The sequence below is a fragment of the Salvelinus sp. IW2-2015 genome, unplaced genomic scaffold (assembly GCF_002910315.2).
Source record: "Salvelinus sp. IW2-2015 unplaced genomic scaffold, ASM291031v2 Un_scaffold1978, whole genome shotgun sequence".
Taxonomy (NCBI): domain Eukaryota; kingdom Metazoa; phylum Chordata; class Actinopteri; order Salmoniformes; family Salmonidae; genus Salvelinus; species Salvelinus sp. IW2-2015.
Genome location: NW_019943329.1, coordinates 38,335 through 65,533, shown reverse-complemented (window position 1 = coordinate 65,533; position 27,199 = coordinate 38,335). Strand labels below are relative to the sequence as shown.

The window sequence follows — 27,199 nt, the reverse complement described above, 5'->3', positions numbered from 1 at the left end:
ATTCTGAATTGCACCCTAAATTGTGAATTTTGTTCTCATTTGATGATCATCCCTTTTCATCTCTCGGTCTGTGCCTCACCTACCCTGTGTGGCTCCGTTTTATCTCTCATGCCAATTGACAATTCCATAAGGAGTTGACGAGAAATAGACTGGCACCCTGGCTAGATCTCACCTCCCTCTCACCCTCTCCTCCACCCTGGCTATATCTCCTCCCCCTCTCACCCTCTCCTCCACCCTGGCTATATCTCCTCCCCCTCTCACCCTCTCCTCCACCCTACCCTCTGTCTCCACCCTGGTTATATCTCCTCCCACTCTCCTCCACCCTGGCTATATCTCCTCCCCCTCTCCTCCATCTCAGGCTATATCTCCTCCACCCTCTCCACCCAGGCATATATCCTCCCCCTCTCACCCTCTCCTCCACCCTGGCTATATCTCCCACCCTCTCCTCCACCCTGGCTATATCTTCTCCCCTCTTCTCCATCCAGGCTATATCTCCTCCCCTCTCACCCTCTCCTCCACCCTGGCTATATCTCCTCACCCTCTCTCCACCCTGGCTAATCTCACCCTCCCCTCCACCCTGGCTATATCTCAACCCCCTCTCACACTCCCCATCTCCCACCCTGACACTCTCCTCCACCCTGCCCTACATGCCCGGTTCGTCGTAGTTGTAGGTGGGTGCCTGTGAGTACTGGGGTTGTTGCTGCTGCATGGTCCCTGCGCCACCCCCACAGCAGCCTGCTGGCTGCCTGCTGGACGTGAGGGTTCTCCAGGCCCGGTGGTCCACTCCTCCTGGGCTTTACTCATACTGCCCCCAGTGCCACGGTACATGTTGTGCACCTGGAGAGAGTCAGAGAGATGGTATTAGATTGAGTTATATTACTGTAGCTAGTGTGTGAGAGAGACATACAGAATACTGGCCCGGTGCCACTGTACATGTTGTCAGGGAGACATGATGTGTGAGTTATATTACTGCAAGTCATACAGAGGTCTTGAGAATGAATACGGTCTTTTCTCTCCTAGAGAAAAACATATTTTTTGTTGATGTTGTGTGTCTTCTCACTTTTGTTTATTTCACTTGCTTTGGCAATGTAAACACGTGTCCCATGCCAATAAAGCCCTTTCAATTGAACTGAATTGAGAGAGCGAGCAAGAAAGTCAAACAGAGAACAGAGAGAAAGAGGACTGTCCCTCGGTGTAACGGTACATGTTTTGCACGTGGAGAGAGAGAAAGTGTGAGAGACATACAGACACACAGTCAGGTCCAAAATTATTGGCACCCTCGATAAAGATGAGAAAAAAACTATAAACTAAATAATGACAATACTGAGCTATGTTGTATGCAAAAAAAAATAAAAATAAAAAATGGAAACTCATTTTATACAATTGCTCAGAGAAATAGATTTTGTTTAACTAGTTAAACAACAAAACAGAAAAAATTAATTAAATAAAAAAATAGGGCAAAAACATTGCCACCCCTGTACCCTCCCCTTGGTAAGATAACAACACTGCACTTTTTCTAAAATGTTTTATGAGTTGGAGAACACATTGGGAGACCGTTTAGACCATTCTTCCATACATAATCTTTCCAGATCCTTGATATCCTTTGTCTGCGCTTATGGACTGCCCTCTTTAATTCAAACCACCTGTTTTCAATGGGGTTCAATCATGGCTGGGAGGCTGAGATGGTTATTGCAAAATGTTGATTTTGTGGTCAATTAACCATTTCTTTGTGGATCTTGATGTGTGCTTGGGGTTATTGTCTTACTGGAAGATCCACTTGTGGCCAAGTTTCAACCTCCTAGCAAAAGGCAACCAGGGTTTTTAAATGTCCTAATACTGTGTAAAGTTCATGATGCCGTCGACCTTAACCTGAGCCCCAGGACGGAAGCAAAATAAAATATAATAATATATAATATAAATAAAATATAATAATATATAATATAAATAAAATATAATAATATATAATATAAATAAAATATAATAATATATAATATAAATAAAATATAATAATATATAATATAAATAAAATAGCCCCATAACAGCAAAGATTCATTACCTTATTTTACAGTACATAGAGGGTATTTTCTTCCCCACCACTGGTGTGTGTGTGTGGCCAAAGACCTCTATTTTCATATAATTTGACCATATAAATGCCAATACTTTTGGACCAGACTGTATATGATACTGGCCCCAGTGTCACGGTACATGTTGTGTACCCTGGAGAGAGTCAGGGAGAGATTGAGATGATGTTAGAGATTCATATTACTGCTTGTCAAACAAAAAAAAGGTAAAAAAAGTCAGATCAGGCAACAACAAAAAATATATCTCATCGTCTCTAGTTGTGGACCTGCATGAGTCAGAGATAATTATGGATTCATTTTTTTATCTGGGGCATATTAACTAACATTTCAGTGTTCAAACATCAATGAGGGGTTAAATGTGCCCGAGTTCGCAAAAGGGATGATTTTTAACCGCCAGTCCCTGAGACTTTGTGAGTCATATTACAGCCAAGTCAAACTAAGGTCGCCAAGAAATAAATACTGTCTTTACTCTAAATAAGATCTGATCTCCTGWTACTATAGCAGCTCATCAGMTTTTTTTCTAGMGCGCATGGTCAGAGGGCMMGGAACATAATTGCAAATAATTAGTAGACTGCAAATTGACCACAAGAAGGCCAAACAGATATAATATGACTAAAACATAATCAATACTTACATGTGTATACAATCAAATACAGTATATCTCTATTATGCGTGGGAATACTTTGTTACAGATTTCCTAAATTTTAAAATCACTTGGAGCTGATTTGCTGGTGTTTTTAGTCTTTTATGTCCAATGACAAAAWAATAATAATAATTGTATCAAATWTTTTGGCTCAGAAAAAACTTGGGGGACCAATAAAAAATTTGTCCCGCAAGGCCACCAGTTGGGAAACCCTGACATACAGTAACACGATCCACACATTTCACATAGTTACTAGAGTTGCATTATACTGTAGTCAGAGTGAGAAAAGTGCTCGGTTGTGCTGAAGTGTATATTGTACCTTGGTGAGCCCGGTGAAGGAGAGGACAGCCATGGCAGTGAACATGATGGTGGGGATCAGCATGACAACAGCAGAGCCTATATTGGTGCTAAAGAAGGTGATGGTAGCCAGCCAGCCACTGGAGGAAAGAAGGAGAAGAAGAAAAACGTGGAGGACTGTTCTACGGCAGGGTTCCCTAATGCTAACAATACTATTAAACTGTAGGCCAATGGCCGACAACCAGGTCAATCAATCAAATAGTTTAGCCCTTTTTACATCAACTGTTGTCACAAAATGGTTAACAGTAACCCAGCCTAGACCCCATTAAAGAGCAGCGACATTGGCAAGGAAAAGCTCCCTAGAAGGAAGAAACCAGGGACCAGACTCAAAGGCCATTCCTTTTACAGCCAATGGGCACGACTTTCGCCAACAATTTAAAACGCTGGTGTTTTAATAGGCTATTCCAAGTTTTTTTTCACTGACGTTTTGACCACCAGTGTAGGGCTAGACGGTATACTGTATTTTCCTATATACACCGGTATTGATGCATGGACCGGTTTGGGTTTTACTTTAACTTCTATAACGGTATTTGAATGTTTGGTTTGTTAAARTGTGATACGCCGTGTGTAACGTTCATTTTTATAGTTTACTCCGCTACTTGAGTCATCCCTCCCCTCCTCTCTCTCTCTCCACGCCGCTTCCACACAGACCTAGTCCCACCCCCCGTCACTCAGAGAACATTTGTTGTTGCTTGACCACGAGACACTGTCGTTCAGTCTGCATGATCAATCCCGTGACCAGGTCCCGTGTGGCTCAGTTGGTAGAGCATGGCGCTTGCAACGCCAGGGTTGTGGGTTCATTCCCCACGGGGGGACCAGGATGAATATGTATGAACTTTCCAATTTGTAAGTCGCTCTGGATAAGAGCGTCTGCTAAATGACTTAAATGTAAAATGTCAATGCAACAATGTTGTTACCAATTTGATCTTAATATAAATCCACAAGCGTTCTATAATTATAATATTAGTTTGTGTTTCTTACATCTGCAAACAGCTAGTTGGTATTTTATTAGCAAGTTAAGCTAAATCGTGTTAGCCACTAATGCTAATCCTAATACAAGTACTGAGTCAGAGCAAACGTAGCTAGCTAATACAACCTGATACCAGTACTGATGAAGGCTTAAATCAGCATGTTGTTTGTTTTCTAATTCAAAGAGGAATAGGAAAAGCATGAATATGTTGGCTATATGAATAAAGATTTAATGTAGCCAAAGATTATAGGGTCCCCTAGAAAACTGTTAGGATTTATGTTTAAGCATAATAGCCTGTTAGCATATTGGTTGAAGAGGAATATTGTTTTGTTACACACATACACAAACTATACAGAGGGGTGTGGGTGTGTAGGTGAAAGGACTGACCAACACAGGCCATAAAAGTTGTGGACAGTCTGGAGAGGGGAGGGGTGCATCTCTCTAGACCAACGAGGAGGTTAGAATACTGGACAATACCATATTAGGAACTGTTTTAGTGTAGAATCGACAGACCCAAGACGGAGCTAATCTACCCAGCAACCAGATGTGGACAAAGGAACGCGCCAAGGGGCCAGCAAAGGGGGGCAAAGTCTAAACCAAGCCCAGCCTCTACTGTGATAGGCTAACAGACGCGTTGAAACGACGTCATCACGGTATAAGAACAGCTGTTTACGTACTTCTTGCCAGTTCTCTGTTCATCCTGCGCGGTGAAACAGCGAACCCGTATATACAAAAATTGCATTTGCCATTCATTGTTTGCGGTAATTAAACATAATTAAAGAAAGTTAGCAGACCTTGCATTTTATTTATCCTGACACCGGATGTGTTACACGCAGCGTTCACAAAACACGGAACATCACTTTGGTTCCTACCCTGTCATAATAACTAATCCATGGCATTTTCATTCGTTGTCATGTCAAACAACACTGTATTCAAAGTGCCCACTATTATTTATATTCTAACTATAGAATTATAATAAACATTCTATTTCCATGATTCCAGAAGTTCACCCAAGTGTTTTGATCTAAATCACAATTTCAACATTTGGTTGTAGGAAATTATTTTAGGTTGAAGTTGAATTGAACAGTATAAAACAATCAGAATGGAGAAAGACCCATTGAAATAATTTAGAATATGTGTGTTGCCACTGTAGGGCCACGACTACTCATAAAGCAAATTTAGAACTTTTATTAATCAAAAACATAAAATACCGTCAAATACCGTCAAAATGTTTAAAAAAATACCATATATGATATTTTGCCCATATCGCCCAGCCCTACGTCGGTGGCCTTCATCAGACTGAACCAGGCTCCATCCTTACCAGACGCCCCAGCCTGGGATGCCTATACACTGAATGATGCTGATCACCACCTGGGCCATGAACACGAAGAAGAACGCCATGAAGTTGAACGAGCTGTCAGTCCTAAAAGGGGGGGGAGAAGAGAAGTAAATCTAGTCAGAAATCCAGGATTTAMGCTACTGTGGAAATGGTTTACTGTACCTTGACTGACGTCCTCTCTGCCCATGATAACGTAACACAGGGTCAAAAGTGGAATCCAGATGTATGAGCTATGCTTGTTGCCCCATCACCTTCTCATTAAACATGTACTGTACGTTAACTTGACTCACTTCTCTCTGCCTCATCCATGACAGTATAACATAACATAAGGGTGCGTGCGTTGAGTAAGACAGAACGGTGTTCAACATTTATTTCAACGGAATCGGTACTGTTACTGAACGACCAAACTTTGGCAAAATGTTGAACCGAACTGAACGCACCCCAAGTGTCAGAAAGAAGGATGTACTTACTTGAAGGCCTTGTAGATGGGTCTGAACCAGCACACGTAGGAACAGGGGGTGAACAGGATGAGCCACAGAATGGCCATGCCAAAGTTAGTGGCTCCGCCCCCGCCGCACATCCACGCCAGGCAGCCAATCAGATTGACCGCCAAGGTGGCACTGTTAACTGTAACAATAACCGGTGGGGGAAAAAAGGTTAAATAACTATATTAAATGGTCGACCTTGCATTATTTGAACTGCTGCAGCATTGGTCATGTTCATTAGAGCATGCAATGGAACTGGAAAACAAACAGCACGGTCTGTTATTGGATGATTAATCTAGCAAAGTAAAGTTTAATTGGTTACTTCAGATTTGTATGGGAGTCTGCAGAGACATTAATGGTAACTTTATGTATGGGAGTCTACAGAGCCAGTACCTTTATGTATGGGAATCTACAGAGCCAGTAGCTTTATGTATGGGAGTCTACAGAGACAGTAACGGTAACCTTATGTATGGGAGTCTACAGAGCCAGTAGCTTTATGTATGGGAGTCTACAGAGCCAGTAACGGTAGCTTTATGTATGGGAGTCTACAGAGCCAGTAACGGTAGCTTTATGTATGGGAGTCTACAGAGCCAGTAGCTTTATGTATGGGAGTCTACAGAGCCAGTAGCTTTATGTATGGGAGTCTACAGAGCCAGTAACGGTAACTTTATGTATGGGAGTCTACAGAGACAGTAACAGTAGCTTTATGGTTTAGAATCTGAGATATAAAGGAAAGATCTCTATGACCAAGTTATGGTCTGCTTCTTAAAATGTTTTTTTTTAACCTTTATTTAACCTTTATTAACGAGGCAAGTCAATAAATAACAATACAGGGGGTATCATTTGGGACTTTCTACAACTAAAGCAATCAGCTATCCATTCAACACATAATACACTGACTAGTAGGCTGAGAGGCACAAACTAATCATTACCTATTTCTATATTTAGACTTACTTTTATATTCCCCCCCGGCCTGAGTGATAATGAAATGAAAATTACAAATGAAAAAGGTATACAATCATCCATATATAAAAGCTTACGATTGAACTATTAGCTTCATGTTCAGTTATTGTTGTCAGGTTAATGGTATAGAGATGGGAGGCTTTAAACTAGTGGAATATGATTGTGATGAAAAAATACAAAACATTATTATTGGATGGATGCCTAAATGTCACAAACCAGCTATACCAGCCTTCCTGCTACTGTATACCCGTGTTTCCCCATATTATTTTGGGTACAAAACACAAACACACACAGGTGATGTTAAAAAGGAAGGCCAAACAGTAGCAGATGAGACACTTAACAGTTTACCGGTATGTCGTCCACTTTAGTGATCTACACATTAAATACAGTATGTAAATGGATTTGTTAAGAGTGAGCCAGTGGTGCCCGGTACAGAGTATGTACCGGCACCTCTAATTTTCTACCGGCATCTTTTTGAAGAATATTAGCTGTGATACATGATGGTATTTTAAATATAAAGACTACCTTTTGAACATTTGAAGCTGGTTTCCCACACCCAAATTCAGCCAAGTTCAGGACCGGACCTAAAAGCATTCTCAACGGAAAATGGCATATAAGAACTAGTTTTGCTATATCTATGTCTGGGAAACCAGCCCAGATGCCTCAGTCTCTAATCACAGGGTTCTTCCAAATGTCACCCTGTTCCCTATATATGTACACTACTTAGTTTGGACGCAGAAGCACTTAGTTTTGGACCAAGAAGCACTTAGTCTGGACCAGAAGCACTTAGTCTGGACCAGAAGCACTTAGTTCTGGACCAGATAGCACTTAGTCTGGACCAGAAGCACTTAGTCTGGACCAGAAGCACTTAGTTTGGACCAGAAGCACTTAGGTTGGACCAGAGCAACTTAGTTGGACAGAAGCACTTAGTTTGGACCAGAAGACACTTAGTTTGGACCAGAAGCACTTAGTTTGGACCAGAAGCACTTAGTTTGGACCAGAAACCCTTAGTTTGGACCAGAAACCCTTAGTTTGGACCAGAAACCCTATGTGCCCTGGTTAAAAGTAGTGCACGACAAAGCAATAAGGGTGCCATTTGAGATCAGCCACACTCACAGATCCATAGGTAGTACAGCTTCTTGCACATGGAACGGTGTACATCTGGGATCTCGTTAAAATCCTGATAGAAACATGGCTTCAGGGGGATGAAGCGAGGCAGGGGAGGGAAATTGTTTTCTGCGGGGGAAAAAAAGGACAAAGCTATCACGTTGATGTTACTGGTAATTCCCTTTTAATAGTCAGATCTTGAATGAAAACAATATATATTTTGGGTTAAAGTACAAGACAACATTTGTACTTGATTAATAAAATATTACTGTTAAGCAATGTGCACTCATACTACAATTATATGATAATAACATGCTTATAACTAATAACTATACCTTTAAAAAATATATAATTCAATACACACAGAAGTCACACTAACAAAATATCTCTACTATGATGATATCATTGTATGAATGAGATAATTCAATTCAGTTATAACCTACCTGCCATTACGATTGGATCTGTCCCTCCAGTCGAAAATAAATATGATCCAAACCCAATTGCCTTGGAAATTAAAACTGAAAAGAATATGAAGTTGTATTAATCAATGTATAATATCATATGTTTTTGGCTATCTATCATAAAAGCTATAAATTACCTTCAGATTCAATCCAGAAACAAATTGGCTATACAATGTTGTTGCCTAAGTCATATGAAATGTCGATATGGCTATGAAAAACATTGAGCGGCCAATGCATGAGGAGGTACCTGTGAAATAACACCAAATATATACAGCTGGCCCACCAGCCCCACTGCTACAGTTGTGAGCTATAATTTTAATGAAGTTTTTTATTCTTTATTTTTTTAAACTCCACAAACATATGTCGGGAAAAGAAAACGTTGAAACTAATCTACGCCTGTTCTGATAAAAACCGTAGRGCATTTAGCCTCGGGGGAYGCCTTGCTTGACCACACCCTCCTTCCTTCCTTGCTCCTGGCCTGCCCTGCCTCTTCCACCAATCCATTTGTTTTTTATGGACAGAAAAGAGCAGAAGCTATGAGCTGTCCGATCAGGTCCATTGTTTACTGAGGTGGCGTACTGCTACAATATGAGATTACAATGTAATGTGCAGCACTGCATGAAAAGCAACAATTCTGGGTGAAATCGGATCTGCTGTATTCCCGTGAAATTTAAGGTGCCCGGTCGTGGGTGGGAATTTCCCAATTTGATTGTGGACTCCTGTAGACTTCTGCGCATCCGTGATATGGTAATTGTGTGATAGTCRATTCCCAATTATGCATGAATACGTTTCTGGAAATATCCGGACCGTGCACGTAAAGTAAATTCTAAAATGCCACAGGCGCGTACCTCTCAAACTCATGTGTTGGAAGAGAAGCCCAGTGAAAAGAAGCCAACTTTCCATGTATCCATTGTTTATCTAACCTGTGATGAGTTTAGTATTTTTTATGTATAATAAGTGTTTTGACCGAGTGAAAAACAAGTGAGATTCTCATTCATAAGAGTGTAGCCAAACTAAGCTGGCTAACCCTGTATTGTAAATTAATGAGAACAAGATGGCGTCTCAGATTATTTWAAATTTCTGTTATAATGTATGTACATACAAACACTAATGATATTTTCTAAGTTTACTTTATGAAATTTGTATCTAACCGTTGCATACTAAGTGCTAACATTAGCTAGCTCAGCGCTAGGCTTTTAGCTTATATTTTAGTTGGCTAGCTGTTTGTGGGTTTTTGTTACATTTAATACAATGGCCTATAATTTTCTTGTACTATTGTACAAACTGTTGTTGCCCATACAATGCATGGGTGTATATATAGTGGTTTTGCACAGCACCATCTTTATTGATAAATTAGCTGACACTAGCTAGGTAACTAGCTAGCCCGGTTCAAACCCTGATGCATCATACCTAGTACGACATATATTTTTGCARAGGCAATTAGCTAGTAAAGTAGATTCTTCTAGAGATTGTGTAAATGTTACAACTCAATTCAACAAAGATAACACTTTTGCATTCTCTCTGAAGAGTGGGAATATGAATATGCATGACTTGAGATTTAGGCATTTGCTTACTGTGTTCTATTGGGTCTAGATGCACGGTGGAGAGTGCTTGCAGAGGATGAGACACATTTGGAGAGAAGTTAATGTGGACCGATGAGGAGGATGGCCTGCAAAACGGCAAACCAGTGTGGTTCGTCAAGCCCCCCCTACTTCCGGAGTGAGGTGCTCATTGAACTTAGTCAAGAACAACAGAGCCCCTTGGAGAGGGAACAGAGCYCCTTGGAGAGGGAACAGAGCCCCTTGGAGAGGGAACAGAGCCCCTTGGAGAGGGAACAGAGCCCCTTGGAGAGGGAACAGAGCCCCTTGGAGAGGGAACAGAGCCCCTTGGAGAGGGAACAGAGCCCCTTGGAGAGGGAACAGAGCCCCTTGGAGAGGGAACAGAGCCCCTTGGAGAGGGAACAGAGCCCCTTGGAGAGGGAACAGAGCCACTTGGAGAGGGAACAGAGCCACTTGGAGAGGGAACAGAGCTACTTGGAAAGGGAACAGAGCTACTTGGCGAACCACACCACACGGATCATGTCTGGGGAGTTTTCAACAAGGCAACCTATATTCCACAGACCCCTCATATCAACACTATAGCTACCCCAATGGAGGCTCACCCTGGACCAAGCTGGATGACTCCTGTCAGTAGTGTGTTTAAAAAAAAATACATTTTTTAAAACACTTTTGTTGATCCTTGAATGTTGAATAGGCTCGTTCATATTCCTCTATATGAGGTATACCCCCTTTAACCCATGTAAGCAGGTAAGTACCTCATTCAAAATTCAAAGATGAATTTTAAAAAGTGTTTTTAAAAGAATCGAGCAGAGTACTGGTAGGAGTAATCCAGTTTAGCCTAGTCTCCATGGAGGTTACTTTAGTTTCAGGCCCCGTTGAGCCTATGCAGATGCTATTACCCACTTTCTCCTGCTTAACTGAAACGAATTGTCATCCTTCAAGAAGTGTATTTGTGTGTTTTATTGAAGAAACTAAGAGTTGTTTTAGTATAGCGATGTCATGAGGTGCTGGAAAAACCTTGATAGTGGTGCTTGAATTTTATTTCTGAAAAGGTGTCGGAACCCTGATGTGTGATAAATTATGAAAAGTAATTCCATTCATTAGTTCAGTCCTAATTCACTCATTATTTTAATAATGAATCGTTAAAAAAAATATATATACCAGTGACAGCTACACAGGCAAGCTACCAATGACTAGCATTAGCTTTCAGTGGGGGGGGTAAGCATGTGCAACCTTAAGCAAGCGCATGGCCATTTTCTGACATTTATGGGAGAGACGTGGGCGTACGTGGACAGAGATGTATTGCAACTGATGTCAAAGGCACTGGAATTTCAAGATGTGTCCTGGTAAGTGGATGTGTCTGGACCGATTCACTGAACCGTTGACGGACATACTGTATAGTGTTATCGGAGATTTACGGGACCAAACAACGTTGGACACGTGCCTGCTAATTTGCGGGAAAACAATACGTTTTTACGGACTTCTGCACTGGAGTGTTCGACCCGTAAATGTACATTTTCATGCAGTGACATGTTACTTCAATGATGCATGATGACAAGCCTTTTAAAAATACGACCCATACTTTAAATGGAGAGATAGTGTATTCGGAAAGTACTCAAATCCCTTGACTTTTTCACATTTTGTTACGTTACAGCCTTATTCTAAAAATGGATGAAATTGTTTTTCCCCCCTCATCAATCTACACACAATACCACATAATGACATCACAATACACCATAATGAAAAAGCAAAAACAGAAGGAAAAAAAMCGAAATATCACATTTACATTAGTATTCAGACCCTTTACTTTGTAGAAGCATCGTTGGCAGAGATTACAGCCTCGAGACTTCTTGGGTATGRCGTTACAAGCTTGGCCCACCTGTATTTGGGGAGTTTCTCCCATTGTTCTCTGCAGACCCTCTCAAGCTCAGTCAGGTTGGATGAGGAGCGTCGCTGCACAGCTATTTTTAGGTCTCTCCAGAGATGTTCGATCGGGTTCAAGTCCGGGCTCTGGCTGGGCCACTCAAGGACATTCAGAGACTTGTCCCGAAGCTACTCCTGCGTTGTCTTGGCTGTGTGCTTATGTTGTCCTGTTGGAAGGTGAACCTTCGCCCCAGTCTGAGGTCCTGAGCGCTCTGGAGCAGGTTTTCATCAAGGATCTCTGTACTTTGCTCCGTTCATCTTTCCCTCGATCATGACTAGTCTCCCAGTCCTTGACTCTCCACCATGCTTCACCGTAGGGATGGTACCAGGTTTCCTACAGACGTGGCGCTTGGCATTCAGGCCAAAGAGTTCAATCTTGGTTTCATCAGACCAGAGAATCTTGTTTCTCATGGTCTGAGAGTCTTTAGGTGTCTTTTGACAAACTCCAAGCGGGCTGTCATGTGCTTTTTACGGAGGAGTGGCTTCCGCCTGGCCACTCTACCATAAAGGCCTGATAGGTGGAGTGCTGCAGAGATGCTTGTCTTTCTGGAAGGTTCTCCCATCTCCACAGAGGAAGTCTAGAGCTCTGTGACCATCGGGTTCTTGGTCACMTCCCTGACYAAGGCCCTTCTCCCCCGATTGCTCAGTTTGGCCGGGCGGCCAGCTCTAGGAAGAGTCTTGGTGGCTCAACTTTTTCAATGTAAGAATGATGAGGCCACTGTGTTCTTGGGGACCTTCAATGCTGCAGAAATGTTTTGATGCCCTTCCCCAGATCTGTGCCTCGACACAATCCTGTCTCGGAGCTCTACGGACAATTCCTTYGACCTCATGGCTTGGTTTTTGCTCTGACATGTGAGACCTTCTATAGACAGGTGTGTGCCTTTCCAAATCATGTCCAATCAATTAAATTTACCACAGGTTGTAGAATGTACCAAGTTGTAGAAACATCAAGGATGATTCATGGAAACAGGATGCACCTGAGCTCAAGTCTCATAGCAAAAAGGTCTGAATACTTATGTAAATAAGATAAACAAAAACCTGTTTTCGCTTTGTCATTATTGGGTAGTGTGTAGATTGATGAGGAATACAATTTATTTAATCCATTTTAGAATAAGTCAGAAACATAACAAAATGTGGAAGGAGTAAAGGGGACTGAATAATTTCCGAATGCACTGTACATTGTAGTCTACATAAGATCATTTAAAAAAATGTTTTAATAAAACTTGACAGTGTGATGAAGAATATTTGCAGCTATCTCAATCATATTTTGACGACTGAAATAACATTTTGTCAAATCAAATCAATCAAATCAAATTATATAGCCCTTCTTACATCAGCTGATATCTCAAAGTGCTGTACAGAAACCCAGCCTAAAACCCCAAACAGCAAGCAATGCAGGTGTAGAAGCACGGTGGCTAGGAAAAACTTGTCCCATTCAAAATGTGTCATGTCCATCACAGAGGTTGAGTCTGTATGGATGAAGGGCATTTTCCCAGCATATATTTTTGCACCAAATAATACCACCGTACTGATAATAAACGATGTTTTGAAACAACGAATCTATGCAATATGATATGTATTTTTTTCTTCCAATTCAGATTTGTTATTCATTTTAAAGGATGGGCAGGATACAGTATGCCGCCGTTTGTATGCTACAATTGCATCGTGATGAACACTACTGTCAATGGAGAAGCAGCGCCCTTCAGAGAAGTAGAGCCTAGCCTACGACATGATAAGGTATTTTTCAGCTGGACTCAATAAAACAAGTCAAACGTTTGTACCTTTCTTGCCGCATTTACATTCTATTTATGCACAGATCATTCTGTAAATCTGTAATTTGCTCAATCGTGTAACTGAAACAGAATGAATGAATGTGTTATTTACACGATATGGATTCGTTAGAATGGTTTTATTTCTTACCTCCTTTTGTTACCCCCACAAACAAGCAATGCTGTTACTATGCAACGTCWGTCAATTGCATTCTATGACGATGTTCTTCACGAAACACAATAATAGGCGCTTGTGAAATTARTCGAGAGACCGAAAAATTCTACATTCGACTAAATCAGAAATGTCTTCACCCACCGACAGCTTGGGAGTAGAACGCAATCACGTGACGTCACGTTTCTCCTCTCTCTCTTTTTACGCACGTACCGGTTGTACTAGGAATGGTTTGAGGAAACGGATTTGTTGCTGGCCAGAACCGACCAACCGCTTACTAGCAAGTACAGAGTTTCTTTCTAAACCACACTGTAGCTTACTGTAAAAATGTTTTATATGACCAATAAAGGTGTAAGTACCCAGTAAAATACTACTTGAGTGAAAGTCTAAAAGTATATGGTTTTAAATGTAGTTAAGTAGCAAGTGTGGAAAAAGTCAATTCGCAGGAACGCCCTCCTCGACCATCCCAGTGGTTTTTGTTTTTAAGGATAAAATAAATTGAATAGAGCTAAACACCAGCAAAATCCTAGAGGAAAACCTGGTTCAGTCTGCTTTCCAACAGACACTTTGAGACAAATTCACCTTTCAACAAGACAATAACCTAAAACACAAGGCCAAATAAACACTGCAGTTGCTCATTAAGCCCTGAGTGGGCTAGTTACAGTTTTGACTTAAATCATCTTGAAAATCTATGGCAAGACTTGAAAATGGCTGTCTAGCAATGATCAACAACCAACTTGACAGAGCTTGAAGAATTTAAAAAAGAATAATGTGCAAATATTGTACAATCCAGGTGTGCAAAGCTCTTATAGACATACCCAGAAAGACTCACATCTGTAATCGCTGCCAGGTGATTCTAACATGTATTGACTCTGTGTTGAATACTTATCTAATCAAGATAAATTTGTGTTTTATTTTTCATAAATTCTAACATTTGTAAATACATTTTCTTCCACTTTGACATGAGAGTATTTTATGTAGATCCTTGATTAAAAAAAATACAATTAAATCCATTTTAAAACACAGCAAAATGTGGAAAAAGTCAAGGGGTGTGAATACTTTCTGAAGGCACTGTAGGTTATACCATCACCAAAAAGTCGCTGGTTCGAATCCCCAAGCTGGCAAGGTGGAAACATCTGCAGTTCTACCCTTGAGCAAGGCAATTAACCCCCAATACCAACTGCCCTTTCCCTTACATTGTAGGATAATTAATGTGCAACGTTTTAGCTTAGAATTGATGTGTAATCTGTAGATGTGTTGGATAGCAGATGTAACAGGTATACCAGCCTCTCTTTATGAACTTGGCGGAGGTGTTGCTAACATTTACGATAGCAAATTTAAATTTACCCCCCCAAAAAACGACGTTTTCGTCTTTTGAGCTTCTTTTATTTGTTTTTTATTTTACCTTTATTTAACTAGGCAAGTCAGTTAAGAACAAATTCTTATTTTCAATGACGGCCTAGGAACAGTGGGTTAACTGCCTTGTTCAGGGGCAGAACGACAGATGTGTACCTTGTCAGCTCGGGGATTTCATCTTGCAATGTTTTGGTTACTAGTCCAACGCGCTAACCACTAGGCTACGCTGCGAAATCTCTGCAACCTACTAAATCACTTTTTACAGCTACTACTTACAGGCCTCCTGGGCCATATACAGCGTTCCTCACTGAGTTCCCAGAATTCCTATCGGACCTTGTAGTCATAGCAGATAATATTCCAATTTCTGGTGATTTTAATATTCACATGGAAAAGTCCACAGACCCACTCCAAAAGGCTTTTGGAGCCATCATCGACTCAGTGGGTTTTGTCCAACATGTCTCTGGACCTACTCACTGCCACAGTCATACTCTGGACCTAGTTTTGTCCGATGGAATAAATGTTGTGAATCTTAATGTTTTTCCTCATAATCCTGGACTATCGGACCACCATTTTATTACGTTTGCAATCGCAACAAATAATCTGCTCAGACCCCAACCAAGGAACATCAAAAGTCGTGCTATAAATTCTCAGACAACCCAAAGATTCCTTGATGCCCTTCCAGACTCCCTCTGCCTACCCAAGGATGTCAGAGGACAAAAATCTATTCACCACCTAACTGAGGAACTCAATTTAACCTTGCGCAATACCCTAGATGCAGTTGCACCCCTAAAAACTAAAAACATTTGTCATAAGAAACTAGCTCCCTGGTATACAGAAAATACCAGAGCTCTGAAGCAAGCTTCCAGAAAATTGGAACGGAAATGGCGCCACACCAAACTGGAAGTCTTCCGACTAGCTTGGAAAGACAGTACCGTGCAGTATCGAAGAGCTCTCCACTGCTGCCGATCATCCTATTTTTCCAACTTAATTGAGGAAATAAGACAATCCGAAATGTATTTTTGATACTGTCGCAAAGCTAACTAAAAAGCAGCATTCTCCAAGAGAGGATGGCTTTCACTTCAGCAGTAATAAATTCATGAACTTCTTTAAGGAAAAGATCATGATCATTAGAAAAGCAAATGACGGACTCCTCTTTAAATGCGGCGTATTCCTCCAAAGCTCAGTTGTCCTGAGTCTGCACAACTCTGCCAGGACCTAGGATCAAGGAGACACTCAAGTGTTTTTAGTACTATATCTCTTGAAACAATGATGAAAATAATCATGGCCTCTAAACCTTCAAGCTGCATACTGGGCCTATTCCAACTAAACTACTGAAAGAGCTGCTTCCTGTGCTTGGCCCTCCTATGTTGAACATAATAACGGCTCTCTATCCACCAGTGTGTACCGAAACTCATAAAAGTGGCAGTAATAAAGCCTCTATTGAAAAGACCAAACTTGACCCAGAAAATATTTAAAAAACTATCGGTCTTATATCTAATTCTCCCATTCCTCTCAACATTTTTAGAAAAAGCTGTTGCGTGGCTAACTCACTGCTTCCTGGAGACAAAACAATTTATACGAAATGCTTCAGTCTGGTTTTAGACCCCATCATAGCACTGAGACTGCACTTGTGAAGGTGGTAAATTACTTTTAATGGTGTCAGACGAGGCTCTGCTTTGTCCTCGTGCTCCCTAGACCTTCGTGCTGCTTTTGTACCATCGATCACAACATTCTTTTGAGAGATTGGAACCCAAATTGGTCTACACGGACAAGTGGCTGGCCTGGTTTAGATCTTATCTGTCGGAAAGATATCAGTTTGTCTCTGTGAATGGTTTGTCCTCTGACAAATCAACTGTAAATGTCGGTGTTCCTCAAGGTTTGTTTTTAGGACACTATTGTTTTCACTATATATTTTACTCTTGGGGATGTCATTTCGATAACATATGTTAACTTTCACTGCTATGCGGATGAACACAGCTGTACATTTCAATGAAACATGGAGAAGCCCCAAATTGCCCTCGCTGGAAGCCTGTGTTTCAGACATAAGGAAGTGGATGGGTGCAAACTTTCTACTTTTAAATTCGGACAAAACAGAGATGCTTGTTCTAGGTCCCAAGAAACAAAGAGATCTTCTGTTGAATCTGACAATTAATCTTGATGGTTGTACAGTCGTCTCAAATAAAACTGTGAAGACCTCGGCGTTACCTGGAACGCCTGATCTCTCTTTTCCGAACATATAAGACTGTTTAGGGAAGACTTTTTTCCATTACAATAACTTGCAAAAATCAGACATTTTTGTCCAAAAAGATGCTGAAAATTACATGCATGCTTGTTTGTACTTCTAGGTTAGACTATGCAATGCTCTACTTTCCCGTACGGATAAGCATAATTAATTCAGTTAGTGGCTCAAATACGGTTGCTAGAATCCTGACTAGAACGAACATTTTTTAGCATAATTACTCCAGTGCTAGCCTCTCTTACTACGGCTTCCCTGTTAAGGGCAAGGGCTGATTTCAAGGTTTTACTGCTAACTACAAAGCATTACATGGCCTTGCTCCTACGCTATTCTTTGCTTTGCTTTAATCTTGGCCGAGGTGCGCAATTGTAATGAGACTTATTCAACTGTACCTGGTTAAATAAAGGTAAATATAAATTGAGTCTCATCTCTTTCAGGTGGTCTATGATGAGTGTAGTCTGGCCGGAGTTTGAGGTGAACGGAAAGGCACTGGAGCAACGACCGCCTTGCTGTTTGCTCTGGGGCGGTTCCCTCCTCCACTGGATTCTCTGTCCTCTACCTATCGGGGCTGAGTCCCTGGCTGTATGGTGCTGCTCTCATGCGTCCCTAGGAGGGGTGGCGTCACTTGAATGGGTTGAGTCATGAACTGGGTTCTTCTGTCTGGTGTTGGCTGGGTTCGCGGGGCGGAGATCTTTGTGGGCTATAATGGCTTGTTCAGAATGGTAAGCTGGAGGTTGAAGATGTCCTCAAGTGGTGTGGGTGGTGTGCTTTGAAAGTGCGGGGTGGGGTTAATATCCTGGCTGTTTTGGCCCGTGTTTCCGGGGTATCATTCGGATGGGGCAAGTGTCTCTGACCCCTCCTGTCTCAGCCTCTCAGATTTATGGCTGACGGTCGTTTATGTGTCGGGGGGCGGCTAGGGCCAGTCTGGGTTATATTGGAGTTTTCTCCCTGTCCTTATCGGTGTCCTGTACGTGAATCTTAAGTTGCTCTCTCGTAATCTTTTTTCTCTTGGGAGGGGACCTGAGTAGACATGCCTAGGACTACCTGCATGACTGACTTTGTTGTCCCAGTCCTGGTGCGTGCTGCTGCTCCAGTTTCAACTGTTCTGCTGCGGCTATGGAACCTGACCTGTTATGTTGATACTAATTATTTGACCTGTGGTCATTTATGAACATCGAATATATTAAGCCACCACCTAAGCTGGTTCACTATTTCTTCCTAAGTTTGGCCTTTCTTAGGGATTTTTCCTAGCACCGTGCTTCTACACCATGCATTGCTTGCTGTTTGGGGTTTTAGGGCTGGGTTTCTGTACGACTTTGATATATCAGCTGTTGTAAGAAGGGCTATATAATAATGTGATTTGATTTGTATCAAAGCTTAGGAAGTGAATGTAGTATAACATCAGACGCCCCCTGCCATAACATGTATGAACTGCAGGGTTAAGCCAGTGTTCGTCAGTGGGCCGAAAGACTCTGGCGGCATTCCATAGCTTAACAGACACTCAGCCCTCAATTAACTTTGCCACTTTATGATTAATGCGTTTCATGACGCTCTGACAGTATACACTTGCAGGGCCGAGGAGGAAGTAATTTTTGAAATGGACAGCCCTTTGCCAGAATTTCTCGATTCGTTCGTCCGCGACGATTGTGTTTCAGCACGTAGTTGTGGGTGGTTTATATGCCGCTAGCAGAATTATGAATTGTATGCTTATTATAACTACTAATATTAATATACGCTATGTAATGATAGGTAGAAAAAGTAATGTAGTTGGACTTTGAAGAGATTTTTTTTTTTTCTTACAATTTCCAAAAGCTAACGCAAACAAAAAATATCGATTAATTTTAACCGCGACGTGTTTGTACATTAGTAGCACAATTTCTAACTTATTTACATTATTTTTTACTTACAGTGAGGGAAAAAAGAATTTGATCCCCTGCTGATTTTGTACTTTTGCCACTGACAAAGAATGATCAGTCTATATTTAATGTTAGGTTTATTTGAACAGTGAGACAGAATAACACAAAAAAATCAAGAAAAAACGCATGTCAAAATGTTATAAATTGATTTGCATTTAAATGAAGGAAATAAGTATTTGACCCCTCTGCAAAACATGACTTAGTACTTGGTGGCAAATCTTGTTGGCAATCACAGAGGTCAGACGTTTCTTGTAGTTGGCCACCAGGTTGCACACATCTCAGGAGGGATTTTGTCCACTCCTCTTTGCAGATCTTCTCCAAGTCATTAAGTGTTGCGAGGCTGACTTTGGCAACTCGAACCTTCAGCTCCTCCACAGATGTCTATGGGATTAAGGTCTGGAGACTGGCTGGCACTCCAGGACCTTCAGTGCTTCTTATTGAGCCACTCCTTTGTTGCCTTGGCCGTGTGTTTTGGGTCATTGTCATGCTGGAATACCCATCCACGACCCATTTTCAATTGCCTGGCTGAGGGAAGGAGGTTCTCACCAAGATTTGACGGTACATGGCCCCGTCCATCGTCCCTTTGATGCGGTGAAGTTGTCCTGTCCCTTAGCAGAAAAACACCCAAAGCATAACGTTTCCACCTCCATGTTTGACGGTGGGGAGGTGTTACTTTGGGGTCATAGGCAGCAGTCCTCCTCCTCCAAACACGGCGAGTTGAGTTGATGCCAAAGAGCTCCATTTTGGTCTCATCTGACCACAACACTTTCACCCAGTTGTCCTCTGAATCATTCAGATGTTCATTGGCAAACTTCAGACGGGCATGTATATGTGCTTTCTTGAGCAGGGGGACCCGCAAGGGCGCTGCAGGATTTCAGTCCTTCACGGCGTAGTGTGTTACCAATTGTTTTCTTGGTGACTATGGTCCCAGCTGCCTTGAGATCATTGACAAGATCCTCCCATGTAGTTCTGGGCTGATTCCTCACCGTTCTCATGAACGGTCTACTGTCTACTGGTGAGGGTAAGTGGACGAGGGTGTGTCTTTGAATCGCAGCCAACATCTACAGGTGAGGGTAAGTGGACGAGGGATTGCATTGGAGGTAAGGCACCATAACCAGTGTTGCCAACTAATTTTCAGGGTAAGTTGCTAGAGGCAGGTTGATTTGTTGCTKAAAGTTGCTAAATGACGTTGTGATGTCATTGCACTATAACCCAATGCTATATCACATGTGATTGAATATTAGCAACTGTTGGCCTGGGCGCCTGTGTGTCTGTGTGTGTGTGCTGGAAGTAACAGTTTGCCCCAGATAAGTGTGCTGGGAAGTTGTGGTTAGCCTTGAGCGAGAACAGTGTGCTCTGTATGCAGGTGCAAATAGCTCAGACAATGTTGCCGAGCTGTCTGACCTCAGTCTCTGGGGTGAGGGAGCGTAATCTACACAGCAACAGCGCCGGGACACCAAAGAGCGCAAAGAGGCTGGGACTACCCTGAGCGCCGGCGATAGGCTGAGCAGAGTTTAAACCACGCTCAGCCTCTACTGTGATAGGCCAACAGACGGGTTGAAACTAGTCTGTCACAGTATAATAACAGCTGTTTACTTACATCCTGCCAGTTCTCTGTTCTGCCCTGCGAGGTGATACAGAGAGCCCGTATATACAAAAATTGCATTTACCATTTATCGCTTGAGTTTAATAAAAATACTTAAAGTATATTCGGTGACTCTGAATCACATTTTGTCCTGATACCAGATTGAATTGAYGCAAATCCCTTATAGTTTGGCTTGTCGAACCCGTACTACTGCTGCTGCAGTCAGCCAACAATGATTTGCAATTTGCTGAAATTGCTGCTGGCCTGCTGCTGCCTGTGCACGAGCTGAGCGMCTGCTGCTGACGTCACTCACAATGCACTTTTGCAGCCAGGCACGTGTGTTGTGACTGAGTGTGTGACAGAGAAAATAGTTTTCTGTATCATTTTGCGGGAAAATGCGTGCATTTTAGCRTTTGAGTCACTTTTCAAAAGTTGCTAAAAGTTCCAAATACATTTTTAAAAGTAGCTAAATTTGTTGCTGTTTGGAAAAAAAGTTGCCAGGCTAGTCTGAAAAGTTTCTAAATCTAGCAACAAAATTGCTAAGTTCGCATCACTGACCATAACACGTTGGATGCCAACCGCCGACATGAAGCAAWACAGGTAGCTAGCTAGCCAGGACACCAGTAGACAGTGGCACCAGTAGACAGTGGCTGCGTACTGGAGCGCCCCCGCTTCCCGTCTGTGTACCGGAGTCCTAGCTTAAAAATTKACCAATATAAATATAAAGAGGGGTTCCTGCAGATGCAGGAATGGCCCAGAATTGCGGGCCTCAAGTCCACCATAAAGATCTGTACCTCTGAGCAGATATATTCTATTTTCTCTCTCCCTCTCAATTATATTTCAATTACTTTATTGTCATGACGTAACAATGTACATATTGCCRAATAATACTTTGGAAATGGAATGATTTCAATATGGATATGGATAATATCAACAATCATATACACTGCTCAAAAAAATAAAGGGAACACTTAAACACACACAATGAACTCCAAGTCAATCACACTTCTGTGAAATCAAACTGCCACTTAGGAAGCAACACTGATTGACAATAAATTTCACATGCTGTTGTGCAAATGGAATAGACAACAGGGTGAAATTATAGGCAATTAGCAAGACACCCCCAATAAAGGAGTGGTTCTGCAGGTGGTGACCACAGACCACTTCTCAGTTCCTATTGCTTCCTGGCTGATGTTTTGGTCACTTTTGAATGCTGGCGGTGCTTTTCACTCTAGTGGTAGCAGAGACGGAGTCTACAAACCCACACAAGTGGCTCAGGTTAGTGCAAGCTCATCCTCGGATATGGCACATCAATGCGAGCTTGGCAAAAAGGTTTGGTCTGTGTCTGTCAGCGCTAGTGTCCAGAGCATGGAGGCGCTACCAGGAAGAAAGCCAGTACATCAGGAGAGACGTGGAAGGAGGCCGTAGAGGGCAACAACCCAGCAGCGCAGAACCCGCTACCTCCGCCTTTTGGCAAAGGAGGCGCAGCCTGCCAAGACGCCTGCCAAAATGACCTCACTACATGGTCCACAAAGTGTGCATGTGCTATCTGCTCAAATAGGTCAGAAACAGACTCCCATGAGGTGTGGTTGAGGGCCCGACGCCACAGGTGGGGGTTGTGGCTTACAGCCCAACACCGTGCAGGACGTTTGGCATTTGCCAAGAGAACACCAAGATTGGCAAAATTCCCACTGGCGCCCTGTGCTCTTCACAGATGAAAGCAGGTTCACACTGAGCACATTGTACAGACGTGACAGTCTGGAGACGCCGTGGAGAACGTTCTGCCTGCCTGCAAACATCCCAGCGATGACCCGGTTGCGGTGGGTCATCAAGTGTGGTGGGTGGCATTTCTTTGGGGGCCGCACAGCCCTCTATGGGCTCGCCAGAGGTAGCCTGACTGCCATTAGGTACCGAGATGAACCTCAGACCTTTGTGAGACCATATTGCTGGTGCGGTTGGCCCTGGGTTCCTCCTAATGCAAGAACAAGCAGACCTCATGTGGCTGAGCTGTGGTCAGCAGTTCCTGCATAGAGAAGGCATTGATGCTTTGGACTGGGCCCGCCCGTCCTCCAGGACCTGAATCCAATTGAGCCACATCTGGACATCAGGTCTCGCTCCATCCACCAACGCCACGATTGCACCACAGACTGTCCCTGAAGTTGGCGATGCTTTAGTCCAGTCTCGGGAAGGGAGTCCCTCAGGAGGACCATCCCGCCACCTCATCAGGAGCATGCCGCACTGATAATTATTATTATGCTTGTAGGTGGAGTGTTCATACAGACGTGTGAGCCAAACACCATCGCCATACTTAGGAGCCTCATTTTGACTTCGTTTAAGGCCATTTACAATTCACATATTGAATTCAGCCTTAGTGTGGTTATTCCACTTTAATTTGAGTGTGATCCAAATCAAGACCTCATGTATAAATTTGATTTCCATTGATAATTTTTGTGTGATTTTGTTGTCAGCACATTCAACTATGTAAAGAAAAAAGTATTTAATAAGAATAGTTCATTCATTCAGATCTAGGATGKGTTATTTTAGTGTTCCCTTTATTTTTTTGAGCAGTGTATATCAATATCAACAATCTCTCTATCTCAAGAAACAGCCCCTGCAAAAACAGAGACACATTTCCTGTAAAATACACCGTGGAACAGTCCCAACTGTCAAAGCTAAAATACCACCTCTGCGTGATTAACCACTCAACTCGAGCTTATCTACCCATTTGCAGTTCAGTAATTCCTTGTCATTAACCCCTACAGATCTGATAGATGCCACTCTGCCTTACCACTGAGGTAGTCTACAGCTAGGGACTGTGCCTCAGACTCAACAGTAAACAGTAAACTGGGCTATCCTCGGAGCCTAGTGCCTATGCTGCCTTGCACTTTGTTTWAGGGTACTTTTCCATTGGTATTTCCATTGGTATTTACACTCCCCCAACCCGAAATAAAAATACATAATTTTTTTGTGTGCTTTTTTTGCCATGGGGCAGAGAAGAGAAAAATGTAGTTTAATAGCTAATTTCATGCTGTTTTACACACTTGCCATGAGACTGAAAGACAATGTTGCTGTTTTAAAGCTCAGGGATTCTTGAAAAACAATCAACTTTTTATCCCCAAATATTTGTCTTAACAAAAGTGAAATATATATTTTGATAGACCAAAGTATCAGCCATCACACCATGTAAAGGAACAAACTMCTAATTATTATTATTTTCTYCATAAAATACAACTAGTTKGATTTATGTGAACTCCGTCAGACACCATCAAATCAAATGTTTTGTCACATGCGCCAAATASAACAGTTGTAGACCTTACAGTAAAATGCTTACTTAAAAGCCCTTAACCAACAATGCAGTTTTAAGAAAATACAACAAAAAAATTAMGAGATAAGAATAACAAATAATTAAAGAGTAGCAGTAAATAACAATAGCGGGGCTATATAAAGGGTCCCTGCAGAGTTCCTTGGCACTCTCCTGTCGTGCACGTTTTTCTCCCGTACACAACAGGCAGGAGGTGGGGGAGACACCGTCTAACAAGCGATGTCGCTAGCTAGGTAGTTATCACATGGTGTCGCCCCAGCCTCCTGTCTGCTGTGCTTGCGGGGGCGACCGGTAGACAGTGTCCTTATCCCCCCTGTCGTGCACTGTTTCCCCGCAGGTATGTYAACCACTGTGAGGGCAGGTGGGAGTGAAAAAACTCATAATACTTTTATTTTCCTTTTGACCCACATTCAAAAGAGTGCAGAAACGCCTCGAATTGTGGGCTGGAGTTACACACTATTGGAATCGGTTAGCTACTGCCACTGGTTCTGACTAGAGGTAGTACAGCCAGAGATAATAGAAAAGCAGGAGATACGAATTCCAGCGGAAATTAAATGTAAGAACATATAACGCTCCGCCCAGCAGGCTGTCGATCAATCGCGTTCACGTTGTCATGTTGCGTCAGGCGTTTGCTAAGCTTATCGTCATGCAATCCATTCTAAAAGTCAGGCTATGAGTCGCGAAACCTGCCTATTTTATTCGGAAGTACGTTATGTGACGATTTCAAAGTCAAAAGATATTACAGAGGACAAGTTACTTATCTTAAATGTTAGATTTTATGTTGTTGTAATGTTTAGCTTCTGGTTCACGTAATTCGTGCTAATATTGGGTTTTGGTGCTAGCGCCCAATTGACTCCTTGAAGGAGAGAATTTATTTTCGGAGGTTACCCAGAATCCACCGCGTGACACATTGACAACGTACAGCGGGCGTTAATACGATTCCAATGGAGTTTCCCATCTCCTCAAAAGTATCAATGTGACGTCTGGTCACAACCTAGTTAGCTTGGCTTCTTGTGTCTCAGTCAGGTATGTTTTTCTAGTACTCCGTGTTTTATATTTCGTGAAAAGTATAGTTATTACTAGTTGACAAGTATATACATATAGTTTGGTGTTGTTTGTTAGACAGATTTTCTTTGCTATCCGTCGGATATGCTAATTAACTTATGCTAAGCTAACGTTAGCTATCCAGCTAGCTACCTAGCTTCATCTAGTTAGCTAACGTTAGCTAGCTAACTCTTTCATCTTCACTCTTTGTTATTGAGTATTTGACTGACCCAAGAGTTTTTAAGGTAAAGCCTAAGCTACGTTTGTAAAGTAAAATGTTGTCTCTTCAAACGAAGCGTATTGATTGTTTAACATTGTCGTAATGAACTAACAGCTTTTGTTGACATATGTGGGCACAACTATGTAAACATCACTAGCTAACTAACTATAGCCTGTGGCTGGCGAGCAAGTTATAATGCTATTTGCACTCAACCTTTACCACCAAAGACTTTATTATATTAAGTTAACAAGACAACTAGGTCAATAATCATATTCTGAATCAATTCTGATTAGAAGGATACAGACACATTTTGAATGGTTTCACACAGTAAGTAGCACTGTTCTCACAATCAATAACCTGTTTATTCACGTATATTATTATCTGTCTATGATGTTGTGTTCCACGCCTAAGACCTGAAACACATGTCTCTTATTTCCTGTGTCTACAGTGTTGGGAATGCAGCCACCACTCCCACCGGATGCAGTTAGAGAGCTGGTGTGTTCCTGTCTTCACAGGGACCCAGTAGCCGCTGATCTGAGATGCAGCCTGTTTGTGGCAGCTGCTCAGAACTACAAAAGGGACTCAGTGCTCAGACCCTATCCCCCCAGATACATCAGAGACAGAGACACCAAGGAGTTTGATGAGCTGGTGAGGAATCGGACTGGACAGAAAACACTGATATTTTTCAGAGTTTTCTTCTGTTTGGTGCCTAATGAACATGACACTGCTCTTGTGTTCATTTTAGCTGTCAGATGTCAGCAGTTTGCCTGGTGTGAGGGAGCTGGTGAGACTGAGGCCTGGTGAAGCTGACCATCATCTGGCCCTCACACACTGGGTTCTCTCCTCCAAGAGCTTCGCTGTGAAAACACTACAGAAAGATGAGGTAAAGGCAATAATATCTCAAAAGAATAGAAGTGTGCAGGACGTCCTCTCTACTGTCCTCTTCTCTGCCCTCCAATAGTATGCCAAGCTGTGTAACCTGACTGAGAGTGAGGGGATCTCCACGCCTGTTCCAGACTTCCTGTTTGAGCTGGAGTACTGCGACCAGATGAACGCTAAGTTTGAGAAGACACGGGCGGGACGCGACCTCTTCTATGCATTCCACGGCAGCCGACTGGAGAACTTCCATTCTATCATCCACAACGGACTACACTGCCACCTCAACAAGGTCAGTGATGTGACAGTAAGATGGCAGCTTCACCATGACGGTGATGATCCTTATATTTCTTTGGGTTCCCAGTAGCCCAGCTTGTGTATATATTTTCAGATTGATGTTTGTTCTGGTTGGTTGATAATTGTTATGTTAAGACAAAAGCCAGTATTAGCTACACTAAAGGAATGGACTTGCATTGATGAAGTTGCATTTCTGACAGACTTGTTCTTTTTGGGGGGGGGGGATTTCTCGACAGACGTCGTTGTTCGGAGAGGGCACCTACCTCACCAGTGACCTCAGCATGGCGGTCCTCTACAGTCCCCATGGCAACGGTTGGCGTGACAGTCTCCTGGGACCGTTGCTAAGCTGTGTCGCCGTGTGTGAGGTCATCGACCACCCAGACGTTAAGTGCCAGGTGAAGAGGAAAGGTCAGAGCTTTGTCCAGAACGTTTACACAACACTCTTTATTTACTTAGGCACCCTGAGTCTCCTCTAGCCCCTCCTACCCCGAGTCTCCTCTAGCCCCTCCTACCCCGAG

The 27,199-nt window shown here is 42.4% G+C and overlaps 1 protein-coding gene and 1 pseudogene across 3 annotated transcripts in view; one reads left to right on the top strand and one right to left on the bottom strand.

The window, feature by feature from the left end:
• Window positions 1–578: 578 nt before the first annotated feature.
• Window positions 579–13,955, bottom strand: LOC112072602 (secretory carrier-associated membrane protein 5-like; annotated as a pseudogene).
• A 10,892-nt stretch (window positions 13,956–24,847) lies between these two features.
• The window catches only part of LOC112072601 (protein mono-ADP-ribosyltransferase PARP16), an 11,240-nt gene continuing 8,888 nt past the window's right edge, over window positions 24,848–27,199 (top strand). The window contains exons 1-5 of one of the 3 annotated variants that reach the window (XM_024139992.2): window positions 24,848–25,270; window positions 25,957–26,156; window positions 26,254–26,391; window positions 26,470–26,676; window positions 26,918–27,089. In XM_024139992.2, the coding sequence (XP_023995760.1) occupies window positions 25,965–26,156; window positions 26,254–26,391; window positions 26,470–26,676; window positions 26,918–27,089 (709 nt within the window). In that variant the 5' untranslated portion in view covers window positions 24,848–25,270; window positions 25,957–25,964. Of the gene's footprint in view, window positions 25,271–25,807; window positions 25,836–25,956; window positions 26,157–26,253; window positions 26,392–26,469; window positions 26,677–26,917; window positions 27,090–27,199 lie in introns of those variants that run through there. The other 2 variants (XM_024139993.2, XM_024139991.2) reach the window with 2 other exon arrangements.